The 13288-nt window shown below is 50.8% G+C and overlaps 1 protein-coding gene across 1 annotated transcript in view; it reads right to left on the bottom strand.

Annotated features, from left to right (window-relative positions):
- LOC119973511 (striatin-interacting protein 2-like) overlaps positions 1-13288 on the bottom strand; it is a 52172-nt gene that overhangs the window by 23968 nt on the left and 14916 nt on the right. Inside the window, exons 8-12 of the mRNA XM_038811767.1 lie at positions 6134-6261; positions 3975-4157; positions 3471-3679; positions 2757-2822; positions 464-527 (exon numbers count right to left, since the gene is read on the bottom strand). Coding sequence (XP_038667695.1) covers positions 464-527; positions 2757-2822; positions 3471-3679; positions 3975-4157; positions 6134-6261 — 650 coding nt within the window. The remainder of the gene's footprint in view (positions 1-463; positions 528-2756; positions 2823-3470; positions 3680-3974; positions 4158-6133; positions 6262-13288) is intronic.

Below are 13288 nucleotides of genomic sequence, written 5' to 3'. Positions count from 1 at the left end.
GTGGAGACAGTCAGTGAGTAGAGACACAGGGTTGATTCAATATCACTCCCACCACGTGGATTGTAGCAGACTGGGTAGCTATAGAAGGATTAACAATAGTGTCGAACCCGAGTAATAGAAGTGTAAATAGTTTAATAAACGTGTTGAAGTTATCTCCACATCTGAACCTTCCTTTGTCAAGTGCACCACAAGGAAGCCGCTTATGCTACACCTAGAGCAAAGCAAGACACACCCCACCCCCAACTTCCACACCACCCTCCCGCACTTCTACGCAACCCCCCCCCCCCCCCCCCCCCCACACACACACACACACCCTCTTCCTTGTCTGCCGCATGTTTTTCTTTTGAAGACAGCATTTTATGTTTTTGTTTCTCCAAAATATTTGCTTGTGCCTGCTTTTTCAAAAAGAAATAAAAATTCTGTGTGATTCAAAAGAATTATACTCAGTGTTTAACTCTCCTACCTGTTTCAGGGTTTTCACACTATTGTGGATGGGTCTGGGCAAACCCACCAGGGTTTCAGTGTCACTGAAAACAAAGCGGAAGAATATTTTAAACAATCATTTGGTCGGTCAAAGAGAGAGCAGGCACAGGGGAGAATCACAACCACTGAAAGAAACAGGCCATTTGGCCCATCTCACACATGAATGCTCTTTTCGCTCGAGTTTCTATTCCAATAAAATCCAATTTTACATTTTTTAATATCTGGGGAACGACGTTCTGCTAACTTTCCCATCGTTCCGTTCCTGCTGATCCACAGCCTGTACCTCCCTGTAATCAGCTTTCAAAGCAGAGTAATCAATCTCATTGTCTACCTTTGTAAAGTCTGCCTTTATAAAGCTAAGAAAAGCTCAGTTTGAATCACTAATCTTCTCCGTTCCAGTTTAAAAATACACTCAATTTAATAGTCCTTTCTTTGTTACTATGTCCTCCCCTCCTTCCGGATTTATTTTTAAAGTATCTTAATAATAATAATAATAAAAATAAAATAATAATCGCTTATTGTCACGAGTAGGCTTCAGTGATGTTACTGTGAAAACCCCTAGTCGCCACATTCCGGCACCTGCTCGGGGAGGTTGGTACTGGTACTGTGCTGCTGCCTTGTTCTGCATTACAAGCCAGCTATTTAGCCCACTGTGCTAAACCAGCCCCAGTCCCTTTCCACGGTTCTAATATCCTCCCTATCATGGAGTCTCCAGAACCCATGTCTTGTACAAACAAGTGCTACTTCAATTGCCTTTGTGTTCAGCGGCCTTTTACACAAAAGACAGGGACCCAGTTGCTATTTTTAATGGTCTTTTTCTGTCTGCATTCCCTATGCATCTGCAGCCACTGATCCCTGCATTCCCTACCCATTTTAGAATCTTATCACTTCTGGTGTACTGTTGTTGATCCCAGCCTGACAATCTGCTGAACTAACTACCAGCAGTATTCGGTCATCTCTCTTGGGCTTGTGTCCAAAGCATTATATCAATGATGGACAGAACAGGAGGTAGGAACTCCTCTCCCCCACCCCCCCCCCACAGTGACGGGCAGGCCAGGAGGCAGGAACCAGGGAACCCCCCCCCCCCCCCCTCAGTGACGGTCAGGCCAGGAGGCAGGACCCCCCACCCCCCCCCCCCCCCCAGTGGTAGACAGGTCAGGAGGCAGGAACCAGGGAATCACCCACCACCACCCCCCCCCCCGGTAACAGACAGGCCAGGACCCCCACCCCAGTGACGGTGAGGCCAGGAGGCAGGAACCAGGAACCTCCCCCCCATCCCCCTGTGACAGACAGGCCAGGAGGCAGGAACCCCCCCCACCACCAAAACTCTCCCGGTGACGGACAGGCCAGGAACCCCCCCCCCCCACCCCCCAACTCTCCCGGTGATGGACAGGCCAGGAGCAGGTGTCAACTCACATTTGCAGTCGGCCCCATCGTCACTGCTGTGTTGACGGACAGACAGACAGACGGACACATAGATATGTATAATTCACAGGTACACAAACCCAGGGTGGGATTATTCGGTCGCCGACGGCAAAATCACATTCGGCGATAGGCCGGAGAATACCTATTCCGACCAAATCGGGGTCGGCGCTTTCACAATGCTCTGCCCCCAATGCTCCGCCCCCTCCAAAGCGACATACGCTCGGAGCCCGTATCGACGGCCTCAGGACATTGTCTGAGGCCCGTTCCCCGATGTTGCGCCCCCGACTGGCCGAGTTCTGAACGGCGTGGGACACGTGTGGTCTCATCAGTCGGGATCTTGGCATGGTGGCTGCGGACTCAATCCAGCACCGCCAGAGTCAGGGGAGGGCCCATCCGCGGGCAGGGGGAGACATTATTCGGGATTGGGGGCACTGTGGGAGGAGGGGGATGGGGGGGATGGTCAGGGGCGCGCCTGCCGACCGAAGGGTGGGACTATTTCGCGGGTTGGGACGGCAAGCGGCCTTCGCCATGTAGCACGGTGCGTCCGTTGCATGCCGCCTCTGTGCGCATGCGCGGCCACAGACCCGGCAATTCTCTGGTGCACATCAGCAGCTAGAGCCGGGTGCTCTATGCTGCCAGAATACTAAACCCCAGCAGAACTGGGAATCGCTGGCCGTTTTGCGCTATTTGTTTTGGCGTAAAACGCCACCGTTGCTACGCCGGCACGGGGACATAGGCCCAGAATCGGAGAATCCAGCCCCCAATATATAGAACATCACATATATACATTGAACACCAGGTATACATAAAATCCGCACACAGACACGCAACGCCACTTTCTCACTCACTTTCCCAGAGTGAATCCAATGAACTTGCACCTACTGACTTCCAGAAACTCTTCAATGTCCTTCTCTCTGCAGAAGTGAGTAAACAGAACTGAGAGTTACATTCACATTGGAGGTGATGAGACTTTAAGTTTTTTTTTTAAATTTAGAGTACCCAATTAATTTTTTCCAATTAAGGGGCAATTTAGCGTGGCCAATCAACCTACCCTGCACATCTTTGGGTTGTGGGGGTAAAACCCATGCAGACACGGGGAGAATGTGCAAACTCCACACAGACAGTGACCCAGAGCCGGGGTCGAACCTGGGACCCTGGCGCCGTGAGGCATCAGGGCTAACCACTGTGCCACCGTGCTGCCCGATGAGACTTTAAGTTGAGAATGTACAAACACATTCCTATGGAAACAAATCTTCAGGGTATTGGGGAGGTTAGGGTGTGGTCACCTGGGGACGAGGGGGAAAGTGACGGATGTGGGATGATCCCCTGGAATACTGTGGTGCTCAGCCAGTTAAATGGTCTGTGATGACCAGGAACCAGTGATCAGCCCTTGTTGCTGTGGGACATGTCCTCCAGGGAACTACCGACCAGTGAGGAGGGGGCTGGGTAGGGAAGGGTAAAGATGAATGTTCTTCACAGAAAAGATACATAACCAGACAAAAATTTTTTTTTAAGGAAAAGTCTGATATATGCTGTCAATAACTAACTGTCATTAAACACACCTGACTTTGGTAGCCCAGGGCAGGCAGCGAGGGAATAACCATCTCTCTGGCACCAGTCCAGGGGGAGGCAGCTCCTGAATCAGTGCCTCTCTCTCCAGTGGGTCCACTTCTCCCTCAATCCCACCGTCTCCATCATCTGCCTCGTCTTCTTCTTCCCGAGTCTCATCCCTCTCACAGTAGATGTCCAGGCTGTCCTGTTTCACCAGAACCTGCCAGTCAGACCAGATGGTTAACATTCCCCAGCTGACCATCGCCCCCGCCCCCACATCCACCATCACTGTAGGTGTCCCACCCACCCCAAGCTCATCCGTTAGTTCATTCCCCCGACCTTTCTTTCCAAACTGAGTGCGATCGACATGGGCCCAAGACAGGCAAATGGAGTTAAGATATTGATCAGCTGTAATCTAACTGAATGGACCACACTGGCTTGAAGGAGCTGAATGGCCTCCTCGTGGTTCCCCGATAAGAACAGAAGGGGATCAGTGGCTCTGAAGATGATCTTACCCTCCTGCCCCTGCGACCTCTCTTCTGCTGCTGCTCCAGGATGTCCATGGCAGATGCTGGTGGAGAGGTGGCTCGCAAAGTCCGCATCACCTGGATACTGTTCTCCAACAGCGGAGGGAGACCCAGCTTCGCCCGCTTTTCCACCTTCAGCTCCTGAAGTTTTTCAAAGCCTCCGAAACAGAACTGGGAACAAATGGAAACGGTTAACCAAATGACCCCACACATTCAATGGTGTCAGGTGCAACTGGAGCACCGAGGAAGCGAATGGTAAATGCAACAATCACAAAGCAGAGAACGATACGAAGATTTTGGTGCGAATGCAGGAGATTTACTAGAATGATACCAGGGATAAGAGAGGGAGAGACTTGAGTTGCTGGGATTGATCTCCTTAGAACAGAGGTGATTAGGGGATGAAATGTTAGGGGTGTTTGAAAGTATCATGGGGTCGGACCAAAGCGAGATTGCATTATTTTCACCCGTGGGAGGGTTGCCAACCAGCGGACACAGATTTCAGTTAATTGTCAAAAAGCACCAGAGAGGTGATGAGGAGGAATGCATTTTTAGGGAGCAGGTTCTAAAAAAAAAAACTTGTCTGAAAGGGTGAAGGCAGCAGATTCAATAAGGAACTTTCAAAAGGGAAATGAATAAAAATTTGGAAGAAAAAAAAAAGTCCACAGGGTTATAGGGAAAAATCAGGAGGGAGTGGGACTAATCGAATAGCTCTGCCAAAGGGCTAGCACAGGTTTGAAGGGCTGTAAAGAAGCACAACATTTTTTTTTTACTGGTTGTAACCCGCAGATACAAGTGTTTGGTTTATTCATCTACGTCACCATGAAGAGTTACATTAATACCTGGAACTGAATCATTAACACACTTGCTCTTAGTATGTACAAACTTTATATTAAAAGGTACAATTCATCTGTGACCATTTTTCTGCCCCCACAAGATCTCCCTTTGCACATCCTACATGGCCACTGAGGGAGAGAGAGGTGCATGGTCTGGATTGTTGATGGCAGATGGAATAGGTTAGATTCAGAGTCCTATCTGGTCAGTTACGATCGACATATCAAAGGAACACCGAAGGAGAGAGGGTTTTTGAAGGCAATGAAAAGAGAAATAGTGAGGGAGGTGTGGAGGGCAGAAACAGCCAGCCACTAACTGATGGAGTGAGAAATCAATGAGTGACCCAGTGTAGAGGGTGCATGTAGATTCAGGGAGGGCGGGGAGGGACCAGCCAGGGATTTAAAGGAGCACCTTCACTCCCTTCACACGCGGGATTCCAGATTAGAGACACCAGTCTGTGCTGTTAGCCAATCTCGACAGGGCTGGAGGTGGTGATGGACATTGGCCTCAGGGCCCCTGTGAGGGTAGGAAAAATCAGCCATGGTTCCCATTCCTGACAGTTAACCTGATGGGAGGTCCTTGCAAACGGATTTCGGACAAGAATAAGACCAGGGTTAGATTTGGTTAGAAGGCTCTCCACGGGGAGTTTGCACATTCTCCCCGTGTCTGCGTAGGTCTCACCCCCACAACCCAAAGATCTGCAGGGTAGGTGAATTGGCCAGGCTAAATTGCCCCTTAATTGGAAAAAAAAGAATTGGGTATTGTAAATTTATATAAAAAAAAAATAAAGCGCTCCACAGGCAAGTGTCTGTCTGAACCGCAGAGAACAGAGGGCTGGTGGGGCTGAGACACCCCATCTTCCAGCAAGGGGCATCACCCGAGGCAAAGGGGAGGGGAGTCAACTGGGTGGGGGAATGGAGATGTCGGGGAGAATACTCGTCTGTAGCATGCACCATCTATAGGACACACCGCAGCAACTCCTTAAGAGTTGCTCAGCTGCTCTCAAACCTGTCACCTTACCACCTAAAATGACAAAGGCACTCCCTGGGAACACCACCGCCCTGCAAGTTTCCCAAGTCGTGCTGCATCTTGACTTGGACACACAATCGGGTTCTTCCTTCACTGTCGCTGGACGAAAATCCCGGAACCGCCTCACTGACTGAGTGCACCACGCACACTGCAGTGGCTCAAGGCAGCTCATTACCACTTTCTCAAGAGCAACGAAGGATAGACTTTAAATGCTGGCCTTGCCTTATCCAGAGATGGAACAAATCTGAATAAACAGAAAGCACAATGGAAAGAGCACGAAAACCTACCAGAATTGTTTTCCAAAGCAGCAGCAAGACCTTCTTAATGGGGCAATGTGGAATGTGCCCATTACAGTATTTATTAACCAGGGAGAAGAGAAGAACTGCAAAGGGCTCACCATTATACACCAAGGAACCTAAGAAACATGATACAATTCATCAACACAAGATACACTTAACCTATCACGTGAACGCTCTGAGAAACCGTCTGAGCCAGCTAGGGCTAAATCCATTTTAATTACAAACTCCATTCATATAACTGTAACAAACCTCTGGATTATCTGCAAATTCACAAGACAGTGGGTCTGGGGGTGGATGGGGGGGGGGGGGGGGGGGGGGGGGGGGGTATTTCAGAAGGACAGAGGGAGTGAATCCCGTTTAAATTCACACCGGAATCATCCTAAATATTTGGTTCTATCCTGCGCGATCGGCAAGAAGCAACAGCAGCGATGGAAGGTACCTTCAAACCTTTTTACAAACCAGCGGCCTAACTTGGACTAGGCAGCCATGGAAATGGCCTGGTGTGGGGTAGGGTAGAGGGAAATATCGTCTCAGCACCCCGGGATGCCTGCTGGAAGAGTGGATCACAATGAGGACATGGCAGGACTCAGCTGACAAGAATTCTGCAGTCGAATAGCTTGCCAATCAACACCAAGTCTTAATCATGCTGTGCTTCAGTTCTGAGCATGTCAGTTAACTTCCAGCATTCATTGGCAGCACGGTGGCGCAGTGGTTAGCGCTGCTGCCTTCGGTGCTGGGGACCCGGGTTCAATCCCAGCCCCAGTTCACTGTCCGTGTGGAGCTTGAATATTCTCCCCATGTTTGCATGGGTTTCACCCCCACAACCCAAAGATGTGCAGTTTAGGGGGATTGGCCACACTAAACTGCCCCTTAATTGGAAAAAAAATGATTGGGTTCTCTAAATTATTTATTTTTTTAAATTCCAGCATTCAGAAGTGGTCAATCTTCCTGCGTGCGAGCCCAGCAACAAGCTATTCAATGTCAGGGTGCATCACAGACAAGCCAGACTCCCACCCTAACTTGATGATCAGCCGAGGTCACTGGATAGCAATCGGGGCAAGACATTAGCTGACCTTTGCCATCCCTAACCCAGGGACACAAGAACCAACTGTACTTCTTAACAACAAAATCACACCACAGTTGTAAAATTAAAATTTTTAAAGCTAATGATTCACAGGAACACATTTAAAGCGACATTGGAGCATTTACAGCACAGAGACAGACTAAGTGGTCAAACAGATTCATGCATCACATGAACCTCCTCCGACTCCCCATCAGCATATCTGTCAATTCCTCGATTCAGTTCCTCCATGGGTTTTCTACGGGTGCTCCGGTTTCCTCCCACACGTCCCGAAAGACGTGCTGTTAGGTGAATTGGACATTCTGAATTCTCCCTCTGTGTACCCAAACAGGTGACGGAATGTGGCGACTAGGGGCTTTTCAAAGTAACTTCATTGCAGTATTAATGTAAGCTTACTTGTGACAATAACTTATTTAGCTTCTCCTTACAAATATCGGTGCTCTTTACTTCAATGCGGTAATGAGCTCTGCTCAATTCTGGAAAGCAAGTTGCTGAAGGAAAGTACTGGAAGCCAATCTTTTACTGCAACCTTTACATTTATTTACAGAGTGGAACATAACAAGCATACCTCTCCTAACTCAACAACACCACAGTTTCAGTAAGTGTCTCTTGACAATGTTATTTCCTCCTGATTTATTGGGATGTGGGCATTGCTGGCTGGGCCAGTCTTTGTCGTCAATCCCAAATTGCCCTTGAACTCAGGGACTTGCTGGGTCATTTCAGAGGGCATTTAGGAGTCAATCACATTCCCGTAGATCAGGAGTCACATGTAGGTCAGATTCTCTCCCCCCCCCCCGCCGCTTAAAGGACATTAGTGAACAATGTCAACAATGGTTATCGTTAAACTTTCAATTCCAGATTACTAATTGAAATTTCACCATCTGCCATTATACTGGGTCTCTGGATTACTAGTCCAGTGACACACCACCTTCCCCATGTGCTCAAGTGAAACCCCAATTAATGCCCTTCTCCTGCATAAAATTAAAATCAATTGGTTTACACCTAACGAGTTCTGCATTCTTAAACACTCAGCAAAGACATTTTTACTCAATTCCTCGTTAGATTTATTAGATATGATGCACAGGTGCTAGTTTTGGTCTCAACACCGTGTCCTGGTTATGTCTTCCCAAATTCTGTATACAATTTTCTGGGTCAATACCTTAGAGAATACAACTTTTATCAGATATAAAATCCAGGACATTACTTGTTTTATAATTGGTGAAACTGGACTAAATCCCCGTAGTGGGCACCTTACATTTATTTTTAACCAGTTAACACAGTTTCTCGTCTCTCTATTTCTTTCCTCCACTCCTCCCCTCATCCCAACCAGCCACGGTGCCTGGGAAAACATCAAGACAAACAGCGAATACTGGAAATTTGAAATTAAAGTAAAAACGAAATGTTGGAAACAGAGATGTATAGTCAGCACCCATATGCAGTGAAATGTTGGACATTGATGATTTAGATGCATACCCCTTCGTCAGAACTCCCAAGGGGTCAGATGAAGGGTCTACATCCAGGTCATCAATAAGCTGCCCTCTGTAATCGCTGCTGACTGACCCGCTGCACATTGGCAGTCATTTCTAGATCTCAGGGAAAACGTTAAAGTTACATCAACTGTGAATAAATGTGGGGCGGCACAGTGGTTAGCACTGCTGTCCCATGGCGCTGAGGACTCGGGTTCGATCCCGGCCCAGGGTCACTGTCCGTGTGGAGTTTGCGCATTCTCCCCTTGTCTGCTTGTGTCTCGCCCCCACAACACAAAAAGATGTGCAGGGTAGGTGAATTGGCCATGCTAGATTCCAGGCCTGTCTCCACAGTAAAATGAAACTAGGCCCAAGTTTTGCTTTTTTAACCGACAAATAAAGAGTATAAATTAAACTTAAACTTCTTAATACCCATAATACAATCTCTAATTGCTAACACTGCACTTCAAAAGTACTTCATTCCTGGGGCGGGATTCTCCGACCCCCCGCCAGGTGGGAGAATCGCTGGGGGTCGGCGTGAATCCCGCCCCCGCCGTCCTCCCAATTCTCTCGCCCCCCCCAAAAACCGGCCCGCCGTGAGTTGCGCCGCCCGCCTGGGAGAATGGCGGGGTCCGGCGCGACTCAATGGGCGCCGGGGCTGCCCGAATTCTCCGGCCCGCAATGGGCCGAAGTCCCGCCTGTTCTATGCCGGTCCCGCCGGTGTAAATTGGAGTTGGTCCCTTACCGGCAAGACCTGGCAGCACGGTCGGGCTCCGTGGTTCTTTGGGGGATCTGGTCCCGGGAGGTGCCCCCACGGTGGCCTGGCCCGCGGTCGGGGCCCACCGATCCACGGGCAGGCCTGTGCCATGGGGGCACTCTATTCCTTCCGCAACGGAGGCTGTGGTCCTCCGCCATTCCCGGTGTGGAAGTGACTCCATGTGCGCATGCGCGGGGATGATGCCACCACGCGCTGGCACTCCCGTGTATGCGCCAACTCGCGCCGGTCGGTGGAGACCCTTCGGCGCTGGTTGGCATGGCGCCAGGCCCCTACCTCGCCGACCGGCGGGGCGCCAACCCCTCCGTGGCGGGCCCAGCCCCTGAAGATGCGGAGGATTCCGCACCTTTGGGGCAGCCCGACGCCAGAGTGGTTCACACCACTCCGTCCAATCGGGATCCCCCGCCCCGCCGGGTACAGGAGAATCCAGCCCCTGAAGTCTGAACATCATTGTATAGGAGCTGGCACCATAGTGGTGATATCAGTGAACCAGCAATCCAGAGGCCCAGACTATTGCTCTGGGGACTCAGGTTCAAACCCCACCAAAGCAGCTGTGGAATTTAAAACCTGGAATTGACAGTTAGTCTCAGTAATGGCGCCATTGGGAGCAGCATGGTGGCGCAGTGGTTAGCCCTGCTGCCTCACGGCGCGGAGGTCACAGGTTCGATCCCGGCTCTGGGTCACTGTCCGTGTGGGGTTTGCACATTCTCCCAGTGTTTGCGTGGGTTTCACCCCCACAACCCAAAGTTGTGCAGGCTAGGTGGGTTGGCCACACTAAATTGCCCCTTAATTGGAAAAAATGAATTGGGTACTCTAAATTTTAAAAATAAATAATGGTGCCATGAATGGCCTTTGGTTGACCAATGTCCTTTAGAGAAGGAAATCTGCTGTCCGTTTCTGGTTTGGCCTATATGTAACTCCAGACAAACAGTAATATGGCTGACCCTAGACTGACCTCTGAAAAAGCCTAGCAACCAGTTATACCAAATCACTTTAGCAAAGTCAAAAAGGAATAAAACCTGATGGATCAACTACCATCGACTTTGTTGAAAATGACAAAGGCACATTGAGTGCTGTTGACCCTGTAATGTTCACCTTCGCTTGTGTAAAATTGGGAGAACTATCCCACAGACCTGCCAACCAGCAACAACCTGGTATAATGATACCTGACAGGCAGTGTCCCGACTGACTGACAGGCAGTGTCCCGACTGACTGACAGGCAGTGTCCCGACTGACTGACAGGCAGTGTCCCGACTGACTGACAGGCAGTGTCCCGACTGACTGACAGGCAGTGTCCCGACTGACTGACAGGCAGTGTCCCGACTGACTGACAGGCAGTGTCCCGACTGACTGACAGGCAGTGTCCCGACTGACTGACAGGCAGTGTCCCGACTGACTGACAGGCAGTGTCCCGACTGACTGACAGGCAGTGTCCCGACTGACTGACAGGCAGTGTCCCGACTGACTGACAGGCAGTGTCCCGACTGACTGACAGGCAGTGTCCCGACTGACTGACAGGCAGTGTCCCGACTGACTGACAGGCAGTGTCCCGACTGACTGACAGGCAGTGTCCCGACTGACTGACAGGCAGTGTCCCGACTGACTGACAGGCAGTGTCCCGACTGACTGACAGGCAGTGTCCCGACTGACTGACAGGCAGTGTCCCGACTGACTGACAGGCAGTGTCCCGACTGACTGACAGGCAGTGTCCCGACTGACTGACAGGCAGTGTCCCGACTGACTGACAGGCAGTGTCCCGACTGACTGACAGGCAGTGTCCCGACTGACTGACAGGCAGTGTCCCGACTGACTGACAGGCAGTGTCCCGACTGACTGACAGGCAGTGTCCCGACTGACTGACAGGCAGTGTCCCGACTGACTGACAGGCAGTGTCCCGACTGACTGACAGGCAGTGTCCCGACTGACTGACAGGCAGTGTCCCGACTGACTGACAGGCAGTGTCCCGACTGACTGACTGTGTCCCGACTGACTGACTGTGTCCTGACTGACTGACTGTGTCCTGACTGACTGACTGTGTCCTGACTGACTGACTGTGTCCTGACTGACTGTGTCCCTGCCGTCACCATTACTGTTCCTGGTACGGACTCAGCAGAGGCTGTGGTATACAGTCAGGATGGAGTTACCTGGGGAGTCCCCAACATTGACTCTGGACTCTATGAAGTCTTGTGGCATCAGGACAAACAAGGGCATGGAAACATCATGCTGATTATCACCTTCCCTCGACTGATGAAGCCGCACTCCTCAAACGTTGAACGCCACTTGAGGATAGGAAGAGCACAAAATGTACTTGAAGTGGGGGACTTCAATATCCATCACCAACAATATCTTAATAGCACCACTACTAACCAAGCTGGGCAGGTCCTGAAGAACATAGACTCGGGTTCTCAGCAGGTTGTGAAAAAACCAAAGAGAGGGAAAAACATACTAGACCTTATCCTCAACAATGTCCCTGTCGCAGATGCATCTTCCCATGATTATATAATAATAATCGCTGATTGTCACAAGTACATAGAACATACAGTGCAGAAGGAAGCCATTCGGCCCATTGAGTCTGCACCGACCCACTTAAGCCCTCATTTCCACCGTATCCCCGGAGCCCAATAACCTCTCCTAATATTTTTGGTCACTAAGGGGCAATTTAGCACGGCCAATCCACCACACCTGCACTTCTTTGGACTGTGGGAGGAAACTGGAGCACCCGGAGGAAACCCACACAGACATGGGGACCCAGCGGGGAATCGAACCTGGACCCTTGGTGCTGTGAAGCCACAGTGCTACCCACTTGTGCTACCGTGCTGCCCCAAGAAGTAGGCTTCAGTGAAGTTACTGTGAAAAGCCCCTAGTCGCCACATTCCGGTGCCTGTTCGCGGAGGCCGGTACGGGAATTGAACTCGCGCTGCTGCCTTGTTCTGCATTACAAGCCAGCTGTTTAGTCCACTGTGCTAAACCAGCCCCTGACAGGAGTAGCAGGAGCAACCACCCTACCAGCACCGTGGGTGTACCTGCATCAGATGGACTGCAGTAGCTCAAGAAGGTGGCTCACCTCAACCTTTTCAAGAGCAATTGGGGATGGGCACCAAATGTTGGCCTTGCTAGTGACACTGTTGCTGGAGGAGGTGCTGATGACAAGGGGATTGGAGAAGGGGGTAGTGTCAGCGGTGTATGGAGCTATTTTGGAAGAGGATAAGGCACCACTGGAAGGGATCAAACCAAAGTGGAGGAAGAATTGGGAGAGGTTACAGAGGAGGGGGTCTGGTGTGAGGTGCTCCGGAGAGTAAATGCCTCCACCTCATGTGCGAGGTTGGGGCTGATACAGCTGAAGGTGGTATACAGAGCACATCTCACGGGGGCGAGGATGAGCCAATTCTTTGAAGGAGTAGAAGATGTGTGTGAGCGTTTGGGGGGGCGGGGGGGGGGGGGGGGGGGGGGGGGGGGGGGGGGGGGGGGCTACTCACATTCATATGTTTTGGTCCTGTCCAAAGCTAGAGGAGTATTGGAAGGAGGTGTTTAGGGTAATTTCCAAGGTGGTGCATGTGAAACTGGACCCGGGTCCCCGGGAGGCCATATTCGGGGTGTCGGACCAGCCAGGGTTGGAAACTTGTGCGGAGGCAGATATTGTAGCCTTCGCCTCGTTGATCGCCCGAAGGCGGATCCTGCTGGGATGGAGAGCAGCCTCTCCACCCTGTGCCCTGGCGTGGCGAGGGGACCTGTTGGAATACTTGACCCTTGAGAAGGTTAAGTTTGAACTGAGGGGAAGGACGGAGGGGTTCTACAAGTCATGGGCATTATTCATTATGCAC

Source organism: Scyliorhinus canicula, chromosome 11, assembly GCF_902713615.1.
Source record: "Scyliorhinus canicula chromosome 11, sScyCan1.1, whole genome shotgun sequence".
Classification (NCBI taxonomy): domain Eukaryota; kingdom Metazoa; phylum Chordata; class Chondrichthyes; order Carcharhiniformes; family Scyliorhinidae; genus Scyliorhinus; species Scyliorhinus canicula.
This window is presented reverse-complemented; position numbering and strand designations above follow the sequence as displayed.